The 21,872-nt window shown below is 31.6% G+C and overlaps 1 protein-coding gene across 3 annotated transcripts; it reads right to left on the reverse strand.

The window, feature by feature from the left end:
* Nucleotides 1-1,177: 1,177 nt before the first annotated feature.
* LOC111052568 lies at nt 1,178-19,400 on the reverse strand. 3 transcript variants are annotated; one of them, XR_002606179.2, is made up of 6 exons: nt 19,041-19,400; nt 16,040-16,080; nt 9,970-10,063; nt 7,856-8,001; nt 5,808-5,959; nt 1,178-2,955 (listed from the first exon to the last, which is right to left on the reverse strand). XR_002606179.2 is itself a non-coding variant. In XM_022339303.2 (6 exons), exons 1-5 carry the CDS (start codon nt 19,042-19,044, stop codon nt 5,906-5,908), a joined length of 339 nt encoding a protein of 112 aa, XP_022194995.2. In that variant the 5' UTR covers nt 19,045-19,400; the 3' UTR covers nt 1,178-2,955; nt 5,880-5,905. The 3 variants fall into 3 exon arrangements, 2 of the variants coding, with proteins under 2 accessions (XP_022194995.2, XP_022194989.2); XM_022339303.2 differs by having other exon boundaries at nt 5,880-5,959; XM_022339297.2 differs by lacking the exon at nt 5,808-5,959.
* Between the last annotated feature and the right edge of the window lie 2,472 nt (nt 19,401-21,872).

Raw genomic sequence — 21,872 nt, forward strand, 5'->3', positions numbered from 1 at the left:
CAATTAAGAAACGATCACAATCACGTTGCTATTTACTTTTTACTTTGAGACTTTGAGGTTATGTATTTGTTATTTTGTTTTGTTTGAGTCGACTACCGATGTGTTGATTACTGAATATCGACAGTTATTAAATCGATTTTACAGTTTAGCGGCAAATTTAAACTATAGTACTCATTTTATACTAATTCTATTTTTTCTGTGAAAAAACCTGTTTTGCCTTACTATGGATTTAACACAAAAATTGGAAAGAAAAATGAAAATTTAGTTCAAAAAAGCTATGTTTGCGAATGATACAGCACTCTTAGTTCAGACATGGATTTTAAAAGTCTATCTGCAGGACTTCCAGAACTTTCTTTTAGAATAATTTTCTTGCACAGTGCTCTTAGATATAGAATATTTTCTTGTTCATAAATTATTGAGGTTTATTTTGAGCTTGAATTTGATTAAAAAGCGAATGACTGCTGTTATATGCAGTAGCCTACAGTATTTTTCCTTCGAGTTCAGAGTTTCATAATTGAGTAATGTTTTTCTTTATATTGAAAATAGTTTGTTCACTTTTTTGCTAACGTCGATAGTAACCTATAGAAACTGCTGTGCTCGGTCACAATATTTTTCTTTGTTTAAAGGTTTTAGGTAATAGTTTCTCTAAAAATGTTTATAATTACGTAAGTATATCGTAGGATTTTAATCATTTCATTTTTCATTCACTTCATTTTTACTTTTATTTTGGGCAAATGGAGAATAATTATTGATTGAAATATTATACTCCTCACTTTCATTCAATTTAATTCTATAATCTCTTCGAATATTTCCCCTTTTATCACTCGAAACTTGTCAAATTGAATAGGTACCGGAACGGTAACTCTCTAACATAAAGCGATATGCTAGCTGTTGTGTCCAAAAATATCAGCATTTTGCAAATAGTTTTTTTCTCTCAAAATATGGATTCAGCGTTTCTCTACTCCAAGAATCAAAAAGTAGTATAGGAATATTTACAAAGCATCTTATTACTGTCGTCAATTATTCTTCAGATTACTTCAACAATTTTGTAATAATGTTCCCATTTATGTTTGTTAACTTATTTTTGAATGACACAATGTAACTTAACTTACTTTTATTACAAAAGACAGTTGTAAATTTTCTCTAAATGTAAAATAGGGATGGAAAATAAAAAACATTTTCAAGTTAAAAGTTTTATTGATACGGTAAAGTGTTTCTTGTTTGTAAAATTATATGATCAGACACAAAAATATTCAGCTTATAAAGAAACATTCAAAAGTTACTACCTACAATTGGATTTTTGTTAGTAATTAAATTATTCTGTTCAGAAATAGTATAACAATGTCAGGAATGGTACGGTAGTGAATTTATTTTAGTAAAAAATCTACCGTATACTAAGGATTGATTATACTGAAACAAAATTTGCCAAAAATGTCCCGAATTTCCCCAATGCAGTACCGTAATGCAATAGCCTAGACAATTGCTATAGGTAATATATTTATTTTTCAAGAAAAATAGGATAAAACTATTGGATTACTAAAACAGAAGATTTTAAAAAGAATAATTTTTCAAAAATAATGTTATAAAAATAATAATTTGAGTAGTTTGTTCGACAATGGCTCAATAGTCTTTTGTAAGCTTATTAATAAAACGTATTATTAACGAAATTGTTACATTCTTTAAAGTTAATTACCTACAGAACAAAAACTCATTTTGAAAAATACGGAACCTCTACTTTTGGATTCATTCAATTCTGTTTCTGTACAAGAAATCCTTACAGTAATGTATAAGTTATCTATATTTCAACAACAAATATAATATTAAAACTAGAATAAAATTATTTTGATTTGTAAACAACTATATAAAAAATATATAAATCATTTGCACCATTAACCAGTTGATAAGAAGACCAACAAATTTTTACAAAAAGTATATCACAGTTGTTAACACAGAATTAGATTATAGTTTTAATAATTATTACAGTAATAATACTAAACTGGAATTGATCATTCAACATAAATCAAACAATATTATTGATTTCTATGAAATTTGAATTCATGAATTTTGCAAACTTTTATCTAAAAAAATTCAAGCACCAAAACTCACAAAACATTCTCAAAGCCTATTATAATTCTTGGAGCATGTTTCTAGATCTCAAAAATACTTTAAAATCATTGTCAAATCATATCCACATATTTATCAAGTGAACATTATTGCTTACAGAATTTTACACATGTATTAAATTCGAACCTTGTGTTCTATTAACACTTGAGTTCAATCTTAACGTTTTATTAAAACCTTACATTTCATGTTTTTTGCCAGGATTAATTTTTATAAATCACGTGAAAAAATTTTGTAATTGTATTTATATCATTCACGGCCATATGCACCATATCAGCGTTTTACAATACAATGATGGTCATATTCATTTCAATATGTTCCATTTTGGGTTAAAACCAATCTCCATTCAAACTGAGATGGTGCATATGGGCCTCATTTGTTTTCTTTTTTCATTAAAAATAGTTAATCCTTTTTAGAGTTTCTAGAGAATCTGGACGAATTCCTGAGATTCCTGAGGTTGCGTTGCAGTTGTTGGAAACGAGTGTTCCTAAGAGAAGGCGTCGTGTGTGGAGGTGTCTTCAGAGTCTCCTGAGACCGAGTGAACTTCCTCGGTTCTCCTGAGCTCCTCGTGTTTTTCTGATTCTGAGAGCTCCTCGTCTCTTTTTGGGGCTTGCGCGTTTGTGCGCCACTCTTCTGTGTTTCAGAGTTCCTTTGACTTTTCTGTGTTTCTGGGTTCCTTTGACTCTTCTGTGCTAGTGCTTCCGAGGTGCGTTGGCTTTTTTGGATTTCAACTGGATGGTCGTCTGCTTTTCGTTTCTTCAGGTATCTCTCGTATCCTTTCACCCATTTCTGGCTCTCTTTGTCGTCTTCTCCTCCTGGTGGGTGCATTCTTACCTAAATCAAAAAGGATATGTGAGTGAAAAAAATGCCAAATTGATTTTAAAAGTAGAAATAATTCAATACCAGAAGTAGAAGTAGGCTATTAAAATTAGAGGAATTGATAATTATTTAGAAAGCATTAGAGTTGATAATTCTATCATTCCTGATAACAGTAATGGATGAGCAAGAAATTTATAAATGAAAAATCAAATCACATATTGCGAGAAACATAATATTGAGAAACACAAGTAATTTCACATGTGCTGGAGAGTGCTCATGAAAATCTCTATGAGACAATCTATAATCATCGGAAAAGTAATTGAAAAACTTAATCTAACTAATATGAGTGCAGTCACAATTTTATTTTGATCTATTTCATCTTTACTTGATAGTTTTTGAATACTAGAGAGATACTAGCTTGAAGTAATTTATTCTATAATATTTATCATCACCAACTGCTAACTGATAAGACTATAAGATCTAGCGATACTTAATGACTAATTTGAATGAAAAACCATTTTAAACTTCGCCATAAGATGAAAGCAGTAATATTTTTCAGGTTATTTTGATTAATATTTTTCTTGGTATTATGGAGTAGGCCTATTATAGAGAAAATTGCTTCAAGTAATTGAATCATTTCAATTTGCTCATCCAACTTCATTATAAGGTTTTAAAGATGGAGTGGTGTTTTATTTGTTTATTGGGAATCACTCTTTAAGCTTCCAAATAATTACATATTTTAGTAGTGAGACTGCAATTTTAGAGATTCCACTATTATAATTATAATAGAGATTCCATAATTATAATTATGTTAAGTGTATGAAATTTTATTTTCAGTTATAATATTGTGAAATGAGATGTTTGATTAACTCTCCTACAAACCTAATCCTAATAATATGTTATATGACCAATATTAATATAACGCCTTGCATACAGATTGCAATTATTTATCTTTTTTCTTAGAAATTTCAAAATTGTAATGAAATTTTAATTAAATCTTTATTGATTCATACAATGAGTACATCATCAGAATAATAGGGAAAGAAAAAATAAGGTAGTCTTGTGCTATTCCTCTCCCAAATTTAGATAAAATGATAGACTACTCTTATGTGAGTCGAGATTTTCAAGGTTCTTTTATAACTAAAACAACTCAAATAAATAAAACAACATGCTATAAGCCTACTGATATTGTGGAAGAGCATGCTAATAGTAACATTAATAATAGCCATATTTGTAAAGAATTCTTGAGAACTCTCTTAGCCAAGCACGCCTTGGTTGCTAGGCAAACAAAGCATAATGGAATAAGAGCGTTGTTGTTAGGAATAGTTTATAAATATGGACCTGAAAATTGAAATAGAAAGACAATAAAATTTGAAATAGGCTCAGCTAAAATGAATCTATAAAGAGGAACACATATATGGAGTGATTTGTAAAAGACACAAATAATAGCTTGTGAACAAGAATTAGAAACTTCTATCACCAAAAGAAGAGGTTAACATATAAAATTAATATGATAATCATAGCTGCAAGCAGAAGAATAATTAAGAAACACATAAAATAGACATAAACACAATGCAAACATAAAATAAGCTGACAAAATCAAAGTGGAGCACAGAGTATAATGATAAAAGCTGAAATCAATATTCAAATTATATGGATAATTTTTTTACCAACTATGTGATTCAGTATAAATTAAACAAGGATATCTCAATTGCGGTTACAATATTATTAATTCTTTATTAACAAACTGGGGGCTCATTTCGTTTTTAAAAAATGATAGATTTATCCAATCAATTAACATGATCAATCCTGAAAAGCCTTTTTCAGGACTAAACTTCTTATGGAGGGAAAGTATATTTCAACATATTACACTTTGGGACAAAAATTTCTCAAATGCCATATTTTTTTGTTAATTTATCACTTATAATGAATGTGACAAAATATTAGATTTCAATGATTATCAAATACTCTGTACAAAGCTTGAAATATTAAAATAGAAATAAACAAATCAAGCGTTGGAAGCAAATAAGAGACATCAACATAAAGATGCAAAACACAAACATAAATACGGTAGGCCTAATGAACGATGAAAACGATAATGCAAAAATGATGAGTGAAAAAACAAAAGAGATAGACGCAAGCTGAAGAGCACATAATGAACAGTGACACAAACAGAAAAAGTACGTACGGTAGCCTAATTGTCGTGAATTGAACTTTTCAAATCACGAGAATGGCAAAGATTAAAGCAATCAGAAATGGAAGTAGGTAGTTTCTTAACAAAAGTTCAAATGCTTAATTTTTTAATTTTTGACCAATATCTGTAGGGTATTCTGTAATTTCCGGGTTCCATACAATATAGTGTTGTTCATTTAAAAATACACAAATTGAGGGGATGATAACAAAATCATTATTTTGAAAATCTCAAGAGGACAGCTTGTGTAGTTCTAAAATTCGTATCCCTAGATTAAATAAAATAGAGAGAGAAAATCATATAATAAGAGGCTAAATAAAAAATTTAAGGAGAAAACCAATTAACTTAGCACTAAAATAAGCAGCCTCATATTGTACCTTTCCTCATGCTAAGTATTTGTACACAATGTGATAAGTAAATAAATAAATATTTCACAAAATGCTTGTTCCTTCCATTCCAATAAGAAAACAATTTAAATAATAGATTGATTTATCTTTGTTTTCTAGGCCATTCTTGTGATTCGATAAATGGGAGAAGAAAACTAATAAAAATTATCAGAAGAACAATATAACAGTCACAGAAGATGCAAAGAACAGGAACAGTGATAAAATGCCGATGATAAAGCTGCAAATAAAAGAAATCGATTGCAGAAACAAGAATAATAAAACTGATTTACATGCGGACAAAAAGAGAAAGGTTGTCTCTGGAGTAGAGCTCAGATGCGACATTTTTGATAATCTGAGGATACCTATACAGAGTGAATTTGATGTTAGTTTATTTTTTGTCTTCGTAGTCCTGGTCATCTGCTCCAGCCTTCTTCATTCGCTTCTGTAAATTACCATAAAACATTGACAAAATATAAAATTATGACCTAGCCCACTGTACAAATATAAGTTAATAAATAACATAAAAACCTAATGAAAGCTTTACAAATTTAATCTGAAACTTTAATACCTACTGTATTAAAATAGCCAAATTATGTATTTAATACTTGTTGTTAAGTAATTTATTATAATTATTATTAAACTTGAAAAGTTAATACTTCCTATTTTAATTGATATTATCTGGTTATGTGATTCCATCCATTCTTTGAGTACGATAGCTAGAATAATTTACTTTAGGCTTACTAATGCAGTGATGTTTCGATTAAATCTACATGATAAATTACAAATAGTTTCCTATATTTAATTATAGAGGCATATTTTTGATTATTGTGTTAATAAAATTAATGATTCACGACTTGCTTTCATCTTTCATCAAGATCTCGTATAGGATACGGTAATATTTTGAGTTTCCAAGTATGAACTTATACATTCAATTACCTATTGCTGAATCATTATCATGAGAGAAAGTAGGTACCGTATTAACTTTTCAAGCATTGTCATCTAAAATGATGGCACTTTTATTAACATTGATTTAGTACAAGCAATTACCCATTGGCATGTGATTGATGTTAAAAAATAAACTATGGTTTAATAATCAAACTATATACACAACTTAATAACAAGAACTGTTCATAAATTTTTCAGTGTAATATATTTTGTCATTTGTATGATGAGTCATTCAGAATGCTCAAACTGAAAGTGAAATTTTAGCATTAATTTACATACGATTAGCATACTTACCAGAAAAAAGAGCATACAGTAAGAATTAGTTAAATCACACACTACTAAATATTTTGGTCACGAGATGTAGGCCTATCCTGCTCTCTTCAATATAGCTCAATGTACAGTTTTAGATGATAATTTACTTTTAAAGGTATAGCATATTGAAAAATGAGATAAACTGACGCAATTTACACTTTCACTGTATATCACTGTATTAAATTATTTCTATAAAATACTTTTTCGCCCCACTTGGATGTAATGAGCTGGTTTTCGTGCGTCATATGGAGGCCGAAAATGATTGTTTTCTGACCAGGCCGGTAAAAGTTTTACGGCCCTAGGGCTGTAAAATAACCTTGAAGTCAGCTGATTCTGATTTGATGTGAACGTGTTTACAAAATGGTTTATGAAACGGAATCAGTTTATGCTTCTAGAATTGAATAAGTATTCTGCAATAAGATACTATCATTTTATTTGGATGAATAAAATACAGATAAGATATATATATTATAAATTATTCAAATTCGAATTTCATAGTAGGATAGAACTTCTAACCTAAACTTCCGAAGTCAATGACGACAAGCATTGTTGACGTTGACATTCAGATTGGCCAAATTTAAGTGTGCTAAAACAGCTAATCAAAAAACTTTTCATTATTTGTGTTTATTATTTAAGAATCAAAACATTTATAATAATATCATCTTATTGTCATTTGGAAGAATAAAAAGTATAAACTCAACCTCTTACATAATTAAACATAATATTTTAGGTTATTTAGACAAAAAATCAGAATAAAAAATAAAAATACTTGGACAATTTTCTGATATTCAGATTACCTCAGGTTTGCTAGAGCTATGACCTTCCTGTTTTGCTTTCGGAAGTGCCTAATAAACAATTATTCTCATATTTATATTGTTCATTTTTCTGTGTGGCGAAAAATAACGTTCTCACCATGGGCAAAAATGTTTTTCCGGCTCTCAATCTTTTCTAGTCCTCGGCCTACGGCCTCGGACTTGAAAACCGATTTCGAGCCGGAAAAGTCTCATTTTCGGCCCTAGGTGCGAAATATACTATTAGAGGTATATACTATTGAAAAATTAGATAAACTGACGCAACTTACCATGATACGGTATTTTTCCTTGCAGGCATATTCAGTTTCATCAACATCATGATAGCAGTCTGATTTGTAGTCAGGGGGCAGCTTTTTGCCATCATACTCACATAGCTTGCTCAAAGGCCGAGCGTGTACTATCATCTTATCAAAACCTGAAAAATTAACAAAATTTCTTAAATTATTTGGGAGAGTTAAATAGTAGCTTACTGATTCAAGAAGTTGGCAGAATTAGGCGGAAAACATCCCAAAAATTAATTCAAGTGATTGAGTTCTATTTATATTGCGTTTCACAAATTATATCAGAGAATTTTTAATTTTCTTTGTTATGACAACACATTGAGATTGAATAAATCTCAAACTATCAAAGCCTATCATAGCTCATCCAAATCATAGCCTATTTATATTTCTGATTGATTGATTTTCCTCTGTAGAGATTTTATGATTGATTGATTTTTCTATGTAGAGATTTTATGATGTATTGGTAGATTTTATAAATACTGTATCATCTTGTCATGATTATTTAAGAAAATTGTGGAAGTTCATAAAAAGGTTATACAGGATAGGCCTAGCTTCCTTGAATGGTAAAATTTTATGACATCTCCAAGCATTTCAAAATCTTTTTTTGTCTTCTCATGATCAATTTGATGTTCGTAGATAAATAATAGATATGACATGACATTATCTTATTGGAAACAATCAATCACAATGAGTAATCATTTACTTTCCTCAATAGCCTACATTTGGAAAATGAGTACCTATGCACAGTTTTCTCAATTCTAGGCCAGGGACCATTTTGCTTCAACTCTGTACAGAGGAGTGAACGAAAAATGAATCAATCAGATTTGTGATGATTCATCGTACTGTCATAGATTCGATTGACTGTAAAAAAGAATGACAATATTTAATCATGGAAAAAGAAGAACTGTTAAAACAGTAGGCAATGAAACGACAAAATATTTCACCAGTGGAAAATAAAAATTGTTAAAGTAGAATACACTTTAATGACAGAAAATGTTTCGTCAGGGAAAAAGGGGAACTGTTAGAACAGTAGGCCAGGCAATGAAATGACAAGATATTTAGCCAGGAAAAAAGTAAAATTTAAAAAAACAGAAGACAATATGATTCGACAGAGTCATGCAAATTCAATCGACGCCACTACGTATGGTAGGTAGCGAAGCATGATCCTAATCCTTTGGGCGGATAAAATAAGAATACAGTCATGTAGCCTAGTTGAGAAAAGAATAAGAAAAACTGTTTGGTATAAAAAGAAGAAGATGAAGGCGAGGAAGTAGAAGGAGAAGAAGAAGAAGAAGAGGAAGAAGAAGAAAGAAGAAAAAAGAAGAAGAAGAAGAAGAAGAAGAAGAAGAAGAAGAAGAAGATGATGATGATGGAAGAGAAAAAAATGAAGAAAGCAGGACGAATTTGTTGTACAGATTGTTGGCTATCTAGAAGTGCTGCTATGCTACACGGTTGAGGGGTTCTCCAACAAAGGCATTTAGTAGTAACAGACCACCTGAAGCCAGGCAGAGCAGAGAGCAGAGGATGGACCAGTCAGTCGCAGCTGCTGACTAGCTAACAAAGTGACCACTCGTGCACAACTATTCACAGCAAAAGAAAAAGTATTTTCTTTTTGTCTGCGTGTATGTGCAACTCTTTAACAGTTTTTCTCCAAACTACAAGACAAATTTTCTTTTCTTCAAGACATATCTTTGCAGTGAACAGTGTCAAACCCAGATGAAGCAAGGAATAGTTTTTGTAGTGGAAAGTAATGTTGCTTTACCTATCTTTGTTATTTAAATTCTCACATACCGGTATTAGTTTATATAATCAATATAAAATGATATTTTCAAATCAATTTCAAGTTTGAAGGGAGAATCATAAAAATATATAACAGAATTAAAATTTGAAAGATTATGTACCGTATAGCATAAATCCAGATTTGTGCAGTCAACATTAAAAATGTAAAGCAATCTAAGTGACTGGTAAACTCTTTAATTCAATTATATAATTTGGACCTGGTCGAATAAAGTATAAATTGATAAATAAATCACTAATATTCAACTGAGAAAGAGGAAATGATTAATTTTCACTTCCAAATATCAATTTCAATTTGGGCTTACCTGTAGGTTTTCTTTGAGGGCAATAGAATACACCTGGAGTCTTCTTATCGAATACTATAGATTTTCTCATCATGTCCCCGGCTTCAACCAACACCTGAAAATTTTTAAAATAATAAAATTGTTGTATTTGAAGTGATAATACATTTTATTATTATGTTTATTTCATAATTTCGTTGAAGAATTTCAATTTTAACGTATATGAATACATAAATTATAGACTAAAAGCACTCAGCAGTCTGAGACTTTATATTAGATATTGCCTATTAATAGCCTCATTACTGTATTAAAATACAGCCTGCATACTTTTATGAGTTACAATGCAAAATAGAAATCATAAGTGTTAGATATTGAATAAATAATATTCTTCATATCAATCATCTTTATTTTAATACATTCAAGACTAAACTGTTATTAACGTCCTGGTAATTAGTGTATTGAAATCATATGATAATAATAGTTATCATCTGTAACAATGAGTAATTGCTAATGATAAAGAATCAAATTGTTGTGGGTTGTGCTAATCATAATTATTAAAATTTTATACTCAAATATGATCAATGATTACATGAATCCGAATGATTGGATCTGGTAACTGTGCTCAAAAACTAAAAAAAAGAGATGACATTCATTACTCTACCGATATACAAATCATACCCATGGTGAATATAGAAACTGATTTTTACTTTCCTTGCCCTATAACCATAGGTAAGGAAAGTATTGCTTTCCGAAAAAAATTAAGGTACCCCAATTTCTGAATTTCTATACGTTTCAAGGTGTCCTGAGTCCAAAAAAGTGGTTTTTGAGTATTGGTCTGTATGTGTGTGTGTGTGTGTGTGTGTTGTGTGTGTGTGTGTGTGTGTGTGTGTGTGGTGTGTGTGTGGTGTGTGTGTGTGTGTGGTGTGTGTGTGTGGTGTGTGTGTGGTGTGTGTGTGTGTGGTGTGTGTGTGTGTGTGTGTGTGTGTGTGTGTGTGTGTGTGTGTGTGTGTGGTGTGTGTGTGTGGTGTGTGTGTGTGTGTGTGTGTGTGTGTGTGGTGTGTGTGTGTGGTGTGTGTGTGTGTGTGTGTGTGTGTGTGTGTGTGTGTGTGTGTGTGTGTGTATGAGTGTATGTGCGTCTGTGTACACGATATCTCATCTCCCAATTAACGGAATTACTTGAAATTCGGAACTTCAGGTCCTTACACTATAAGGATCCGACACGAACATTTTCGATCAAATGCAATTCAAGATGGCGGCTAAAATGGCGAATATGTTGTCAAAAACAGGGTTTTTCGCGATTTTCTCGAAAACGGCTCCAACGATTTTGATCAAATCCATACCCAGAAACGTTATTGATAAGCTCTATTAACTGCCACAAGTCTCATATCTGTAAAAATTTCAGGAGCACTGCACCATCTATGCAAAGTTTGGTTTAAGGTTCCCAATTATCAGGCTCCAGATACAATTCAAACAAAAAAATTCAAGTGGAAAAGATTGAGCATAAAAATCTCTACAATTAATGTTCAGTAACATTTTCACCTAAAATTGAAAATAAGCTCGAAATTCGAGAAAATAAGATTATTCAATTGCAAACTGTTGTCAACTGTTGATTCTATTAAATCATTCACTATGAAGAGATAGCAGACTTCGTGTGTCTGAGCGCTATTGTCCTGTCACCAGCTGACTCAGATCTTAGAAAAGTAGACTTGAGATGCGCCGGAACACTAGCGTCAGTTGATAAATTTGCATAACGGCAAGGAAAGTTGTGTGAGTGCACCACACCAGATTTTTATTTGTAAAGCATTCAGACCATAAACTATGCGTAGCTGAGTTTCACAAGATCACAACCTAATAACGCTCTATTTTCCACGGCTCATTGAATTCAGATTTGATACTTGAGAATTTCAAACGAGAAAAGTGAATTGACCTGATTCAGGTTGAGATGAATCGAAAAAACAGACTACTTTTTGTTTCTATGGATCTCAATCAATGTATGTGTATGTATAGACGTATAAATTTGAGATAGTGGAATATATTTATAACAAAACTATCAGAAAATAATAGATTAATTTATGGGTGAAAAAAGTATGACCAATTTTATATGTTTATACCAACACAAACTTATAATCAGGGCATGAATGATGGTGAAATAATAATTATATATCTGGAATAAGTTGTGGGTGATGTTTTCATTTTATGCTAGGTGGAAGAGCAAGGAAAATTCTTGAAGAAAATATGGAAAGTTTTTCAGAAAGATGAAACACAATCGAAAAGGTTTTTAAAATTAAAAGGTTCTGCGCATTCGAGGGATAAATTTTTAATGAACATTAAAAATTAATTCAGTAGAAGTAAAGTAAAGTTTGAATGTCAAATATGGATGATACAAATAAAACATAAAAATTAAAAAGTACAATATAGATTCACTAATCATTGTAGGTACTGTATTATTTATATTTAATGAATAAAAGTACTGTAATTTGTTTCCTCCAGTATTAAGATACAGGATAATTTTTTCGCAGGGGTGTACAAAAAATAAATAGAAAAATTCAACCCGCCAGAAGTCATTTCGTCAACACCAGTTCGTCAGAAGTCATTTTATATACTGCTAACCTTTTTTAAAATTGGATGACCGTGTAAATTTATTATTTCAAAATCATTCAATTACATTTCTATGAGTGTTGAAGGTAGAATTTATTATTATTATATTATATTCTAGAATAATGAAAAATAACATTTGTAAGTTTTTTAATATTATTTATAAATCGAAATCTTAGTTTTTCAATTGCTATTATAATTTTCAAGCTTTTTCATTCAAGTACGGTAATGAAAAAAGCTTTGGGAAAGGTTTGAGTTATTATTAAAAAGAAGTCTCCGCTCCACGCAAAAGGTAAAGATTATAAAAAGAACTCGATTCTGCGCTAGACACCCAAATAAGATCAACCGGTTTGACCAGCGCATTATTTCAAAAGTGTTATACTGTAGTTGAGTAACAGATTTCTGCAACCTGTACAAACCAATACAGTTTCTTAATAGGTGAACAAACCTTTCACACAAAACAATCGGGAATTTATCTATTTACTTTACTACTTGAAATTATCGAGTTTACTATAAGATATAAATCGAAGCAGGCTTTTTTTTCTATAAAAAAGTGCGTCTTGAAGTAATTGTAATCGGCTGTATCGTATTATAACCTGTTTCAAGTGACCCATTTATTTTTTATCTGTGGCTTTCAATGTGGAAAACCAGTCATCCATGATACTCGATCTGTTTTCACTGCATCACTTTCGCCAAGTTGCAGATTGCAACTAAATTTCATTGTAAGAAAAAATTGAGAAAGTCAGGTAGCTCTCTCCAATTATTTATTAAAGGTATCTTCAATATATGGAGTTTTCTACCTCTTTACTTTCTCAACTTTTCCTTACAATAAGATAGTTAGTTAGTAATTTGTGTATTATAAAATAATAAATTTCACCAAGGAAGTCTGAAATTGGTGAAAATGATATAAATCTAGTGCGCAATATTCACCTAATTATTAGAAAGGAGTTGAGAAAAAATATGATCAATTTTCTCGTTTCTTGAATGTATCTCCTACATTCAAGAAAGGAGAAAATTTATCATGTTTTCTCTCAACTCCTTTCTAATAATAAGGTGAATATTGCGCACTAGATTTATATCATTTTCACCAATTTCAGACTTCCTTGGTGAAATTTATTATCTTATAATACACAAATTACTAACTATCTTATTGTAAGGAAAAGTTGAGAAAGTAAAGAGGTAGAAAACTCCATATATTGAAGATACCTTTAATAAATAAAGTAAATTGATATTCTACCAATTTTCCATTGATGATATGTGTCTATTCTAATAATTGCTACTCAAATATAAGTATTATCAAAAAGGAGAAAAGTGTAAAGATTAGATTCTATTTTCCCATGCATGGTGTTATCCTTCTCACCAACATACAGTCATGTCTATTCTTGGCTATTAGCGAGTACATCTGACGAAAGCCAAAAACACGGTATTGCTGTTGGTCAAGGCTTAGCATACTCACTGTAAACTTCAAGGTTGCAACATGTTCACTAAACGTATTTAGTCGAAATCCTGTAGATTCGTGCTTAACAATCGTGTATTCCTCCAATACAAATCAATACCGATATCTCTACATTTTCATAAAGAACTCACTAACAGACTTATATAAATTGACAAACGATTTCTTGGTGACAAGCAGAAACCTGGTATTCTTTTGAGGATAACTTTTCCTGATGATATAATATAAATTGTAAATAAAAATGAGTGTATATACCCTTCTGAGGAAAGTTTCAAATTCTGTACAGGACGGCTATTTGTCGAATGAAGATAAAGGATGCAGTAAATTGCAAAATCTCATAGAAATCTACAATTCAGAAATATTCATTTTCTTATTCATGTTATCAGTTACACACAATTCTGTTGTGTTGATTCCTGTTCAAATAAAATGTGATTTTATTCAATCTGGGGATTTTTTTATTGTTTGTGTATGAGCATGCATGGGTACCTATATTATTACATAGGTAGGCCTACCTATATCAAATCAAATTTATTTCGTCAAATTGAAAACAATACAATGTAGACTATGAATCATAAAAATAATAGACAAGCAAGAAATACATAATAAAATTCCAATAACACATAAACTCTTAAATTAAAAATAACTCGTTTTCAATCTGACAAAGCAAGCAAAACTTAGGTTTGTGCGCTGGCTTAGGTACATAGAGTTGGTATCCTAATCGGATAAATTATAAATTATAAGATAAAAATAAATAAATTATAATAGATAAATAAGATCAGATACTAAACAAATTTAAAAATGACAGATTATGTGAACATTCAAATTATAATTAGAGTTTGTAAGGAAAAATTAAAAACACTTTTATGTTCACAATAAGATAAATGTTAGAGAGCGAGAGAAGAAGAAGGGAAGAGAAAGAAGGATGAAAGGCGAAAGAAGGATGGAAGGAGAAAGAGAAAGAAAAGAAAAAAATTAAAGTATATATAGGTAAAGAAGTTTTCAATTAGGTACTAAGAGATATTATTGAATTCACCCTGCAATTTTATCCAATCTTCTATTACTTGCAAAGTTGACTTTGAGATCATGTTTATGAGAAAATTTTCCGGTACCGTATACAATTGATTATTGACCTATAATCTAATAATTACAAATCAAATAGTTTATATAAATTTTAAGATAAAAATAAATAAATTACCTATAATAGATAAATTATAAATTATCAGATACTAATAAATTTAAAAATGAGTGATTTTGTGAACATTCAAATTACAAAATAATAAACAAAAATGTGATAAATATTCATATTTCACAGCTATGTAATAACAGCACAACTAATAGAATACAAAAAACATGATTAGCCATGCTCTGAGTGAACGGTAAACGATTTGAGTGGTTGTTTGTTAAATGCGGTGTCATTATTTGATTCTCCGCCGAAACACTTACAAAAACTCGCTGAATAGTAACTCAATACTGTTCATTTTAAGTTTGCCATTTCAATCGACAACACACTTCCTGCCGGTTGAAATTGTGAGATAATTGACAACTGTAACAAATCCATCAAGCCGCAACCACGTTACGTTAACTGACTAACAAAACTTTGGTGTCGGTTACACCGTGTTCAGGTCTTTGAACTGTTAAATTTCAATTCATTTCTATTATCTGGAAATTTGATGATATTATATCTGCATTGTTTTTTATCCAGTAAAGGATAGCTTATTTATTTCACTTGGCCGTTTTGACAGGCCATTCTGAATTCGGGCAAATAATAATGAATATGAATACCCTTTTTAAAATTATTTTGTCACGACATATTTCGACTATATTATATAGCCGAAACACCAGATTTATATTTACCAGAAATACTCAGATTTATATTTTTATTCATATTCAAAAGTAGCCCTAAAGAAAAAAGACAATAATAAAATACTACTTAATAGTGAATATATAATATTATGTTTGGGTAATTTGACAGGTTATTCTGAATAAGGGCAAATAATAATTAGTGATAGATGTTTGGGTTAATTTGTAATTTGGGAAGATACTCACCACCATGACGAGGGCCAGGCTAACCAAATGTATCCAAGAACCTGTAAACATAACACATTGATTATTTATCAGGTTGAAAAATTTATACAGTAAGAAAATGTGATTAAAATAACAATACCGTACCATATAAGAATTGAACATTTGAAAATTGAATTAATCGTCTTACTAACCAGTATGTAGGCCTATTTTCATGATTTTGGTGCAAAGATCCATCTCGTTCTGCTCATATACCCTACTACCCTGTTCAATTCACTTTGTTTCACTGTTGTAACAATTTCCATTTTTAATTGTTGTTTTTGATCAGGCTAACCAACAGAATGGATATGCCATAGTTATTAAAGGAACACTGATGGTTTTATAGAAACCCAGTGATTTCCAGTACAGTACGTAGGTCTATGCATATACTATTCTATTGCAGAGGTTAGAAAATGTGCACAATGAAGACTATATTATATATATGAGATAGGTACAGAGAGTTGACTCATGCATGAACTCATGCATGAAGTACGGTAGCCTACTGTTCTACAACAGTGTGTAGACGCACATCAATTAGCTGCTCCGTTATGATATGCAAGAATGTAGCGTTATCATAGTCTTGTAGATTGGAATACTGATATACTAAGATTCAAGAATTGAAGTTGTTGGACTGTAAATCAAATTCTCTACATGGATTTAAAGACATACAGGATTGCCTATACAAATTATATTGAAATGAAATAATTTTTTTACAGTTGGATGAGTAAGAAATATTATTCATGGATTATTTTATAGAGCATTTTGAATAAAGCCTTTAATTGAGCCCGTGAAAATAATAAAAATTCATAATTTATAGAACATTACTGTATCACACCATTTCAAATGGAAATGTGACTTTCAAATCTTATAATTATTTTGTTTGTTCCTTTTGAATCCATTTGTGTTAATGAATTTAGAGCCCCCCCAAGCCCATGGACGCTCACCCCTCTCCACACAACCTATTTTTTTGACTATATTGTAATGAATCAAAATTCGGGGGAGGAACAGTTTTGGACTTTGCCTGTCGATCCTCCGCCAAATTATTTTTGAAATAATTATGTATCATTGAATCAATAAAAGAATCAAATTAGCAAATTCAGGAAAACTTCAGCTTCTACCCCTCCCCACCATAAATTATCTGGAACCCCTCCAAAAAAAATATCTTCAGTAATCATTTCGAACACTGCTGACCATTTTCTTTTTTGGGACCCCCCTAAAATATTTGATTTTGCCACCATCCCCCAGAAATTCCAAGGACGCAGTCTGCGTTCAACTCCCATCCCCCTATGGGCACCCCTGATTATACACTTGGGCTATTTTGTTTTAATATTTCTCATGATTGTAGTTTGTTTATTGAGGATAATTTAATCAAAATTAAATCAACTATAACATGTTTTGTTCGAGAAATATCATGTAATAGATAATAATTTTTCACTTATAATAATATCACAAACATTCAACTTTATTATTTATTTATTTCATTGACAATCACAAATCATAATTTTAATATATAATACGATTGGGAGAAGACAATTATTTAAAAATTATATTAACCGATCTTATATAGGGTACATATAAGATCGCTTAATAAAACCGTAGTATTCCTGCATACAGTTCAGATGCGAAAATTGCACACAGCGGTGTATGGTTTTCTAAGTTGTGATCATCATCATCGAGGTTTAATTGTTTTTTATTTCCGCAAGCATTAGCCTACCTACAATATTTTTTCAGGAAGGATATGACCTCGTTTGCATCGCAGTCCTTCTTTTGCTGAATCCCATGTTAAACAATACCGTGATCGTCGGTTAGATTATCGTGAAGGACATTATAGGTAGTTTTTTGTGAATTGAAATATTAAATCCAAGCAGCCTTTTCGATGAATAATTATTGTGGTTAACATTATTGCAAATTATATATTGCAGATCATATTGTAATAATGATTTGTGATTGTCAATGGAATAATAAATAAATAAATAGATGTCCAATTCAAACTAATATGAAAAAGTTTACATCAGAGATACGCCCGTAAATAAATAAGGACCTAGTAATAAACACAAGTCTATCTTTCGAAAAATTCAGGATGATGATCAAAAAAGCCTTTGGGCTTGTGCGTGCATGGGTAATGATAGTAGGATAAGGATGAGATATGGATGATCGTAACCAACAGATCTAGGTGGACTCCGAAGCATCAGAAATTTCTTGTTCTTTAAAAAAAATATATATAGATATAGCCTATCAACTAATTCATAATATTATGTATATAGAACCGTGGGAAATTCATGTAAAGTAGCGAAAAATGTATCTTAAGAATATATCTTATATTATATTCCTCCTACCTATAGCGAACTCCACAAGGATGGAATTGAACAATAATATTCTAATTGGGATCAAAAGGATCATTCACTATAAGTTAAAAGATTGATCATTTTTATAAAACTCCATATACCACACACCTAGAATAAATAAAAAATATTATAAAAATACATTTTATAACGGAGTACGGTATTAATCTTTTCATCCAATTGTATTATCTTCTATAAATATATAGGCTCAATAAAAGAAATTGTGGCACAATCATAAGATAGCTTTATTCCTTTTGTTTCGCGAATCGGTCAATGGTGAATGTGTATATAGATTGATTTAGCGATTGTGGGTTGTATAGGTATATAGGCACTCAACATACACACATCTCTGCTGCACTTTTCAATAGGTATATTTCTAGTACTTTATAGTTACAACTTAAATAATAAAATACTAAAAACCAAAATAGTTTTTAAAGTAAAATATGTCAAACATGCTAAAATAAGTTTATTTAATTAATAACATGTGCCCTATGTCCACACTCCCTTACATCATATCTTGTTCGCCATGTCCATAGAAGGACAGCAACAAGTGGGCAGACACATAAGGTCAAAGTTGAAAGTTTTACTTACAAAACGATCTTTCATAAAAATCAAATATACTGAAGTAAATCGTGTGCACTTACCCATTGTAGTTATTTTGATGTTATTCCAAATTATCAGACATTTACAAGTTTGTGCCTACAGCCGTGTCTAACTGTATTTTAACACGGAAATGCTAAACACTCCTCCGACACTCCTTCACTAGGTTCTCTGCCTACAGAACTGACTGACAAACTGTGGAGAGTGGTGAGTGGCGAGAAGGAGAATATTATAGCGAAGGAAAGAGAATGGAACGTTTCGCTTTCTGGAACGTGGTGGGGGAGATCTCTGAGGAACGAGAAGAAGAAGAAGAAAAAAGCGTGGACGTTGGGCTACAGGTACAAAGAAGAAACCTAGGCTGCTATATACTACCACACAACTACAGTGCACCTTACGAAGACTCATGAAGAGAGCAAAACGAGTACCTATATCTTTATCTGACTTCTGGACAGAGAGAGGAAATATATAAGACGGCGAGTAATAGTTACCTCTCGCTGTGTGCTGGATGGAGAAAGGAAATCAGAGGAGAGAGTAATGAGTAAATAGTTTCACCTTCGTCAATTTGACGTTCGCCCGTTACCGACTCTATTGTAACAAGATACAAAAGCAAAGGAATAAAGCAAATGAACATTATTTGGAAAACAAAACAGCTTCAAATAGGTTTTAACTGACATTTTTTATATTTCACTATACTATATAATTCTTTTTCGTTCAATAAAAATTGTAATTATATTCTATATATTATTAATTGTGGGCATTAGCAAGAAAATCTATTGTAAGTGTAACGATAATAAACTATCACTTATTGTACTTATAAAATACCTTACTGTATTCCATAAAAAAATCAGCAGAACCTCGATAACTCGGAGTCAGATCTCTATTTTTTTGTAATAAATTAGAGCTTCTACTGTAGTAAGATTCACTTTAAACTGTCAGCTTGATATGGTACTGTAAAATGTAACGATCACCAGAATTTAGCACTGAATTTTTGCAGAATTGTTTCATAGTTACAGTGCTGTACGGTTGACATTACAAGTTTGACGTGCAGAATATTTCACACATAATTTTTCAATAGTTGTACAGCATTTTTTAATTACGGTCGACGTTCATATAGGTAGCAGATATCAATCTGGGGCGCAGATAGTTTCTGTGTATAAAAAATATTTTCCTCAAAATATAGCAAGCTACATTAAAATCAATTTTCAAAATGATACAGAGTTTATAATTTGATTTGCATCTTTATAATACCATTATAATGATATTCTATAAACTTGAGCATTAATTAAATGAAAGATTACATATGCATTAAACAAACATTACCTACCCAACTGTGCGTGAGCTCTAGTTGAGTTTATATTATTTTAAAAATATTACCTATTGAAAAGAAAAATAATAATTCAATGGCTTTTTATTTATGATGATATTGAATATGTTATACATATTAGACGAAAGGAAACTCTATATAATATAATTGATGCAGAGCCTAAATGCAAGTTTATTGTTAAGTAATTATTGTTTGTTTTCTTTTTGGCAATAAATGAATTTGAATTTGAATTCAGAAATCAGAAAGTCTGATATCAGCATTGGACAGTGAAATGCTGAATTTGTCAGATAAGTATTATCTTGCCGAGGATGATACTTTTCGGGAAGTCATCATGCTTTCTCTCTATGCTATATCAGAGACTACTACTAATAAAAAAATACCAGCAGAATACTCAAGTAGTGAGATTTAGGGCTATTGTCAGAGGGATGGTCACTATGACGATATTGTTTATTGCTTTTGAAGGGACGGATTCAAGGATCCATAGGTTCAAAGAACCCCAAACGTCAACCGAAGCTTATTGTGTTCCCAAGTAGTATGTTAGTTAGGCAAACCAATATCTATGTCCTTTACAAGAACCAGGAGTTTTTCCCTATACTAACATTCCATTCATCACCTGGTTGCAATCCTTGTCGCAATCCAGTGTGATATGATTGGCAGTCTCTTCAGACTGATTAGTCCTCGTGACCTGCGTGAGTTCCACTCCTGGCCTTCATTGTAGGTCCTTCCGCTGAGGGAGGGGCGTCCAAGTTACCTCTAGGTCGCCCGGCCACCCTTGACTCAGCCTCTTGACCCACATTTGTGCCTGGTTTTTCACCCATCACTGGTCTCTTGGGGTTTTTCTTTTTGCCCCTCCGAAACTCTGCAGGGTCTAAAGCCTCACCCCTCCCAAGAAGTTTTGCCTGGATGGCCGCCCTTCTTTGAGCAGTGGTGAGTTTTGGCCTCTCCACCCACAAACTCGTGACCTATGTGAGTTCCACTCCTGGCCTTTTTGTAGGTCCTTTCGCTGAGAGAGGGGATGCCAAACTGCCTCTAGGGCGCCCGGCCACCCTGTCAGCCACAGCCTCTTGACCCACATTTGAGCTTCGCCCATCTCTGGTCTCTTAGGGTTTTTCTTTTTACCCCTCCGAAACTGCCCTGATGGGGCAGATCCCGTGGGTTTGAAGGCAAGGCAACTTCTGTGGGTGAATTCTGGTTTTCAACACATTCTTGAGTACGATCATCAACTCAAAGCTCCCCCAACCACAGGGCTCCACTATGACGATAAGTAATGTAATATTGTTGAGAGAGCAGTGAGGGGGCTAATATAATATTAGTGAGGTGGATGAAGTCGGGACTGTAAATAACACCAATTCTGACAGTTTGTTTCCATATTCTAGAATTAAGGATCAAGATCAGCTGTATCTGATATGACAAAAATACCTAATATAACAGGTATGAAAATCTGATATGACAAAAATTCCAACATAATAATTATTTCTTATAGTCTAGAATAAAATATTTCTAGCTTTTTAATTCATTGGTGATTCTATCCCACAAGGATGCAGGACAAGAT

Source organism: Nilaparvata lugens, chromosome 6 (genome assembly GCF_014356525.2).
Source record: "Nilaparvata lugens isolate BPH chromosome 6, ASM1435652v1, whole genome shotgun sequence".
In the NCBI taxonomy this organism is placed as follows: domain Eukaryota; kingdom Metazoa; phylum Arthropoda; class Insecta; order Hemiptera; family Delphacidae; genus Nilaparvata; species Nilaparvata lugens.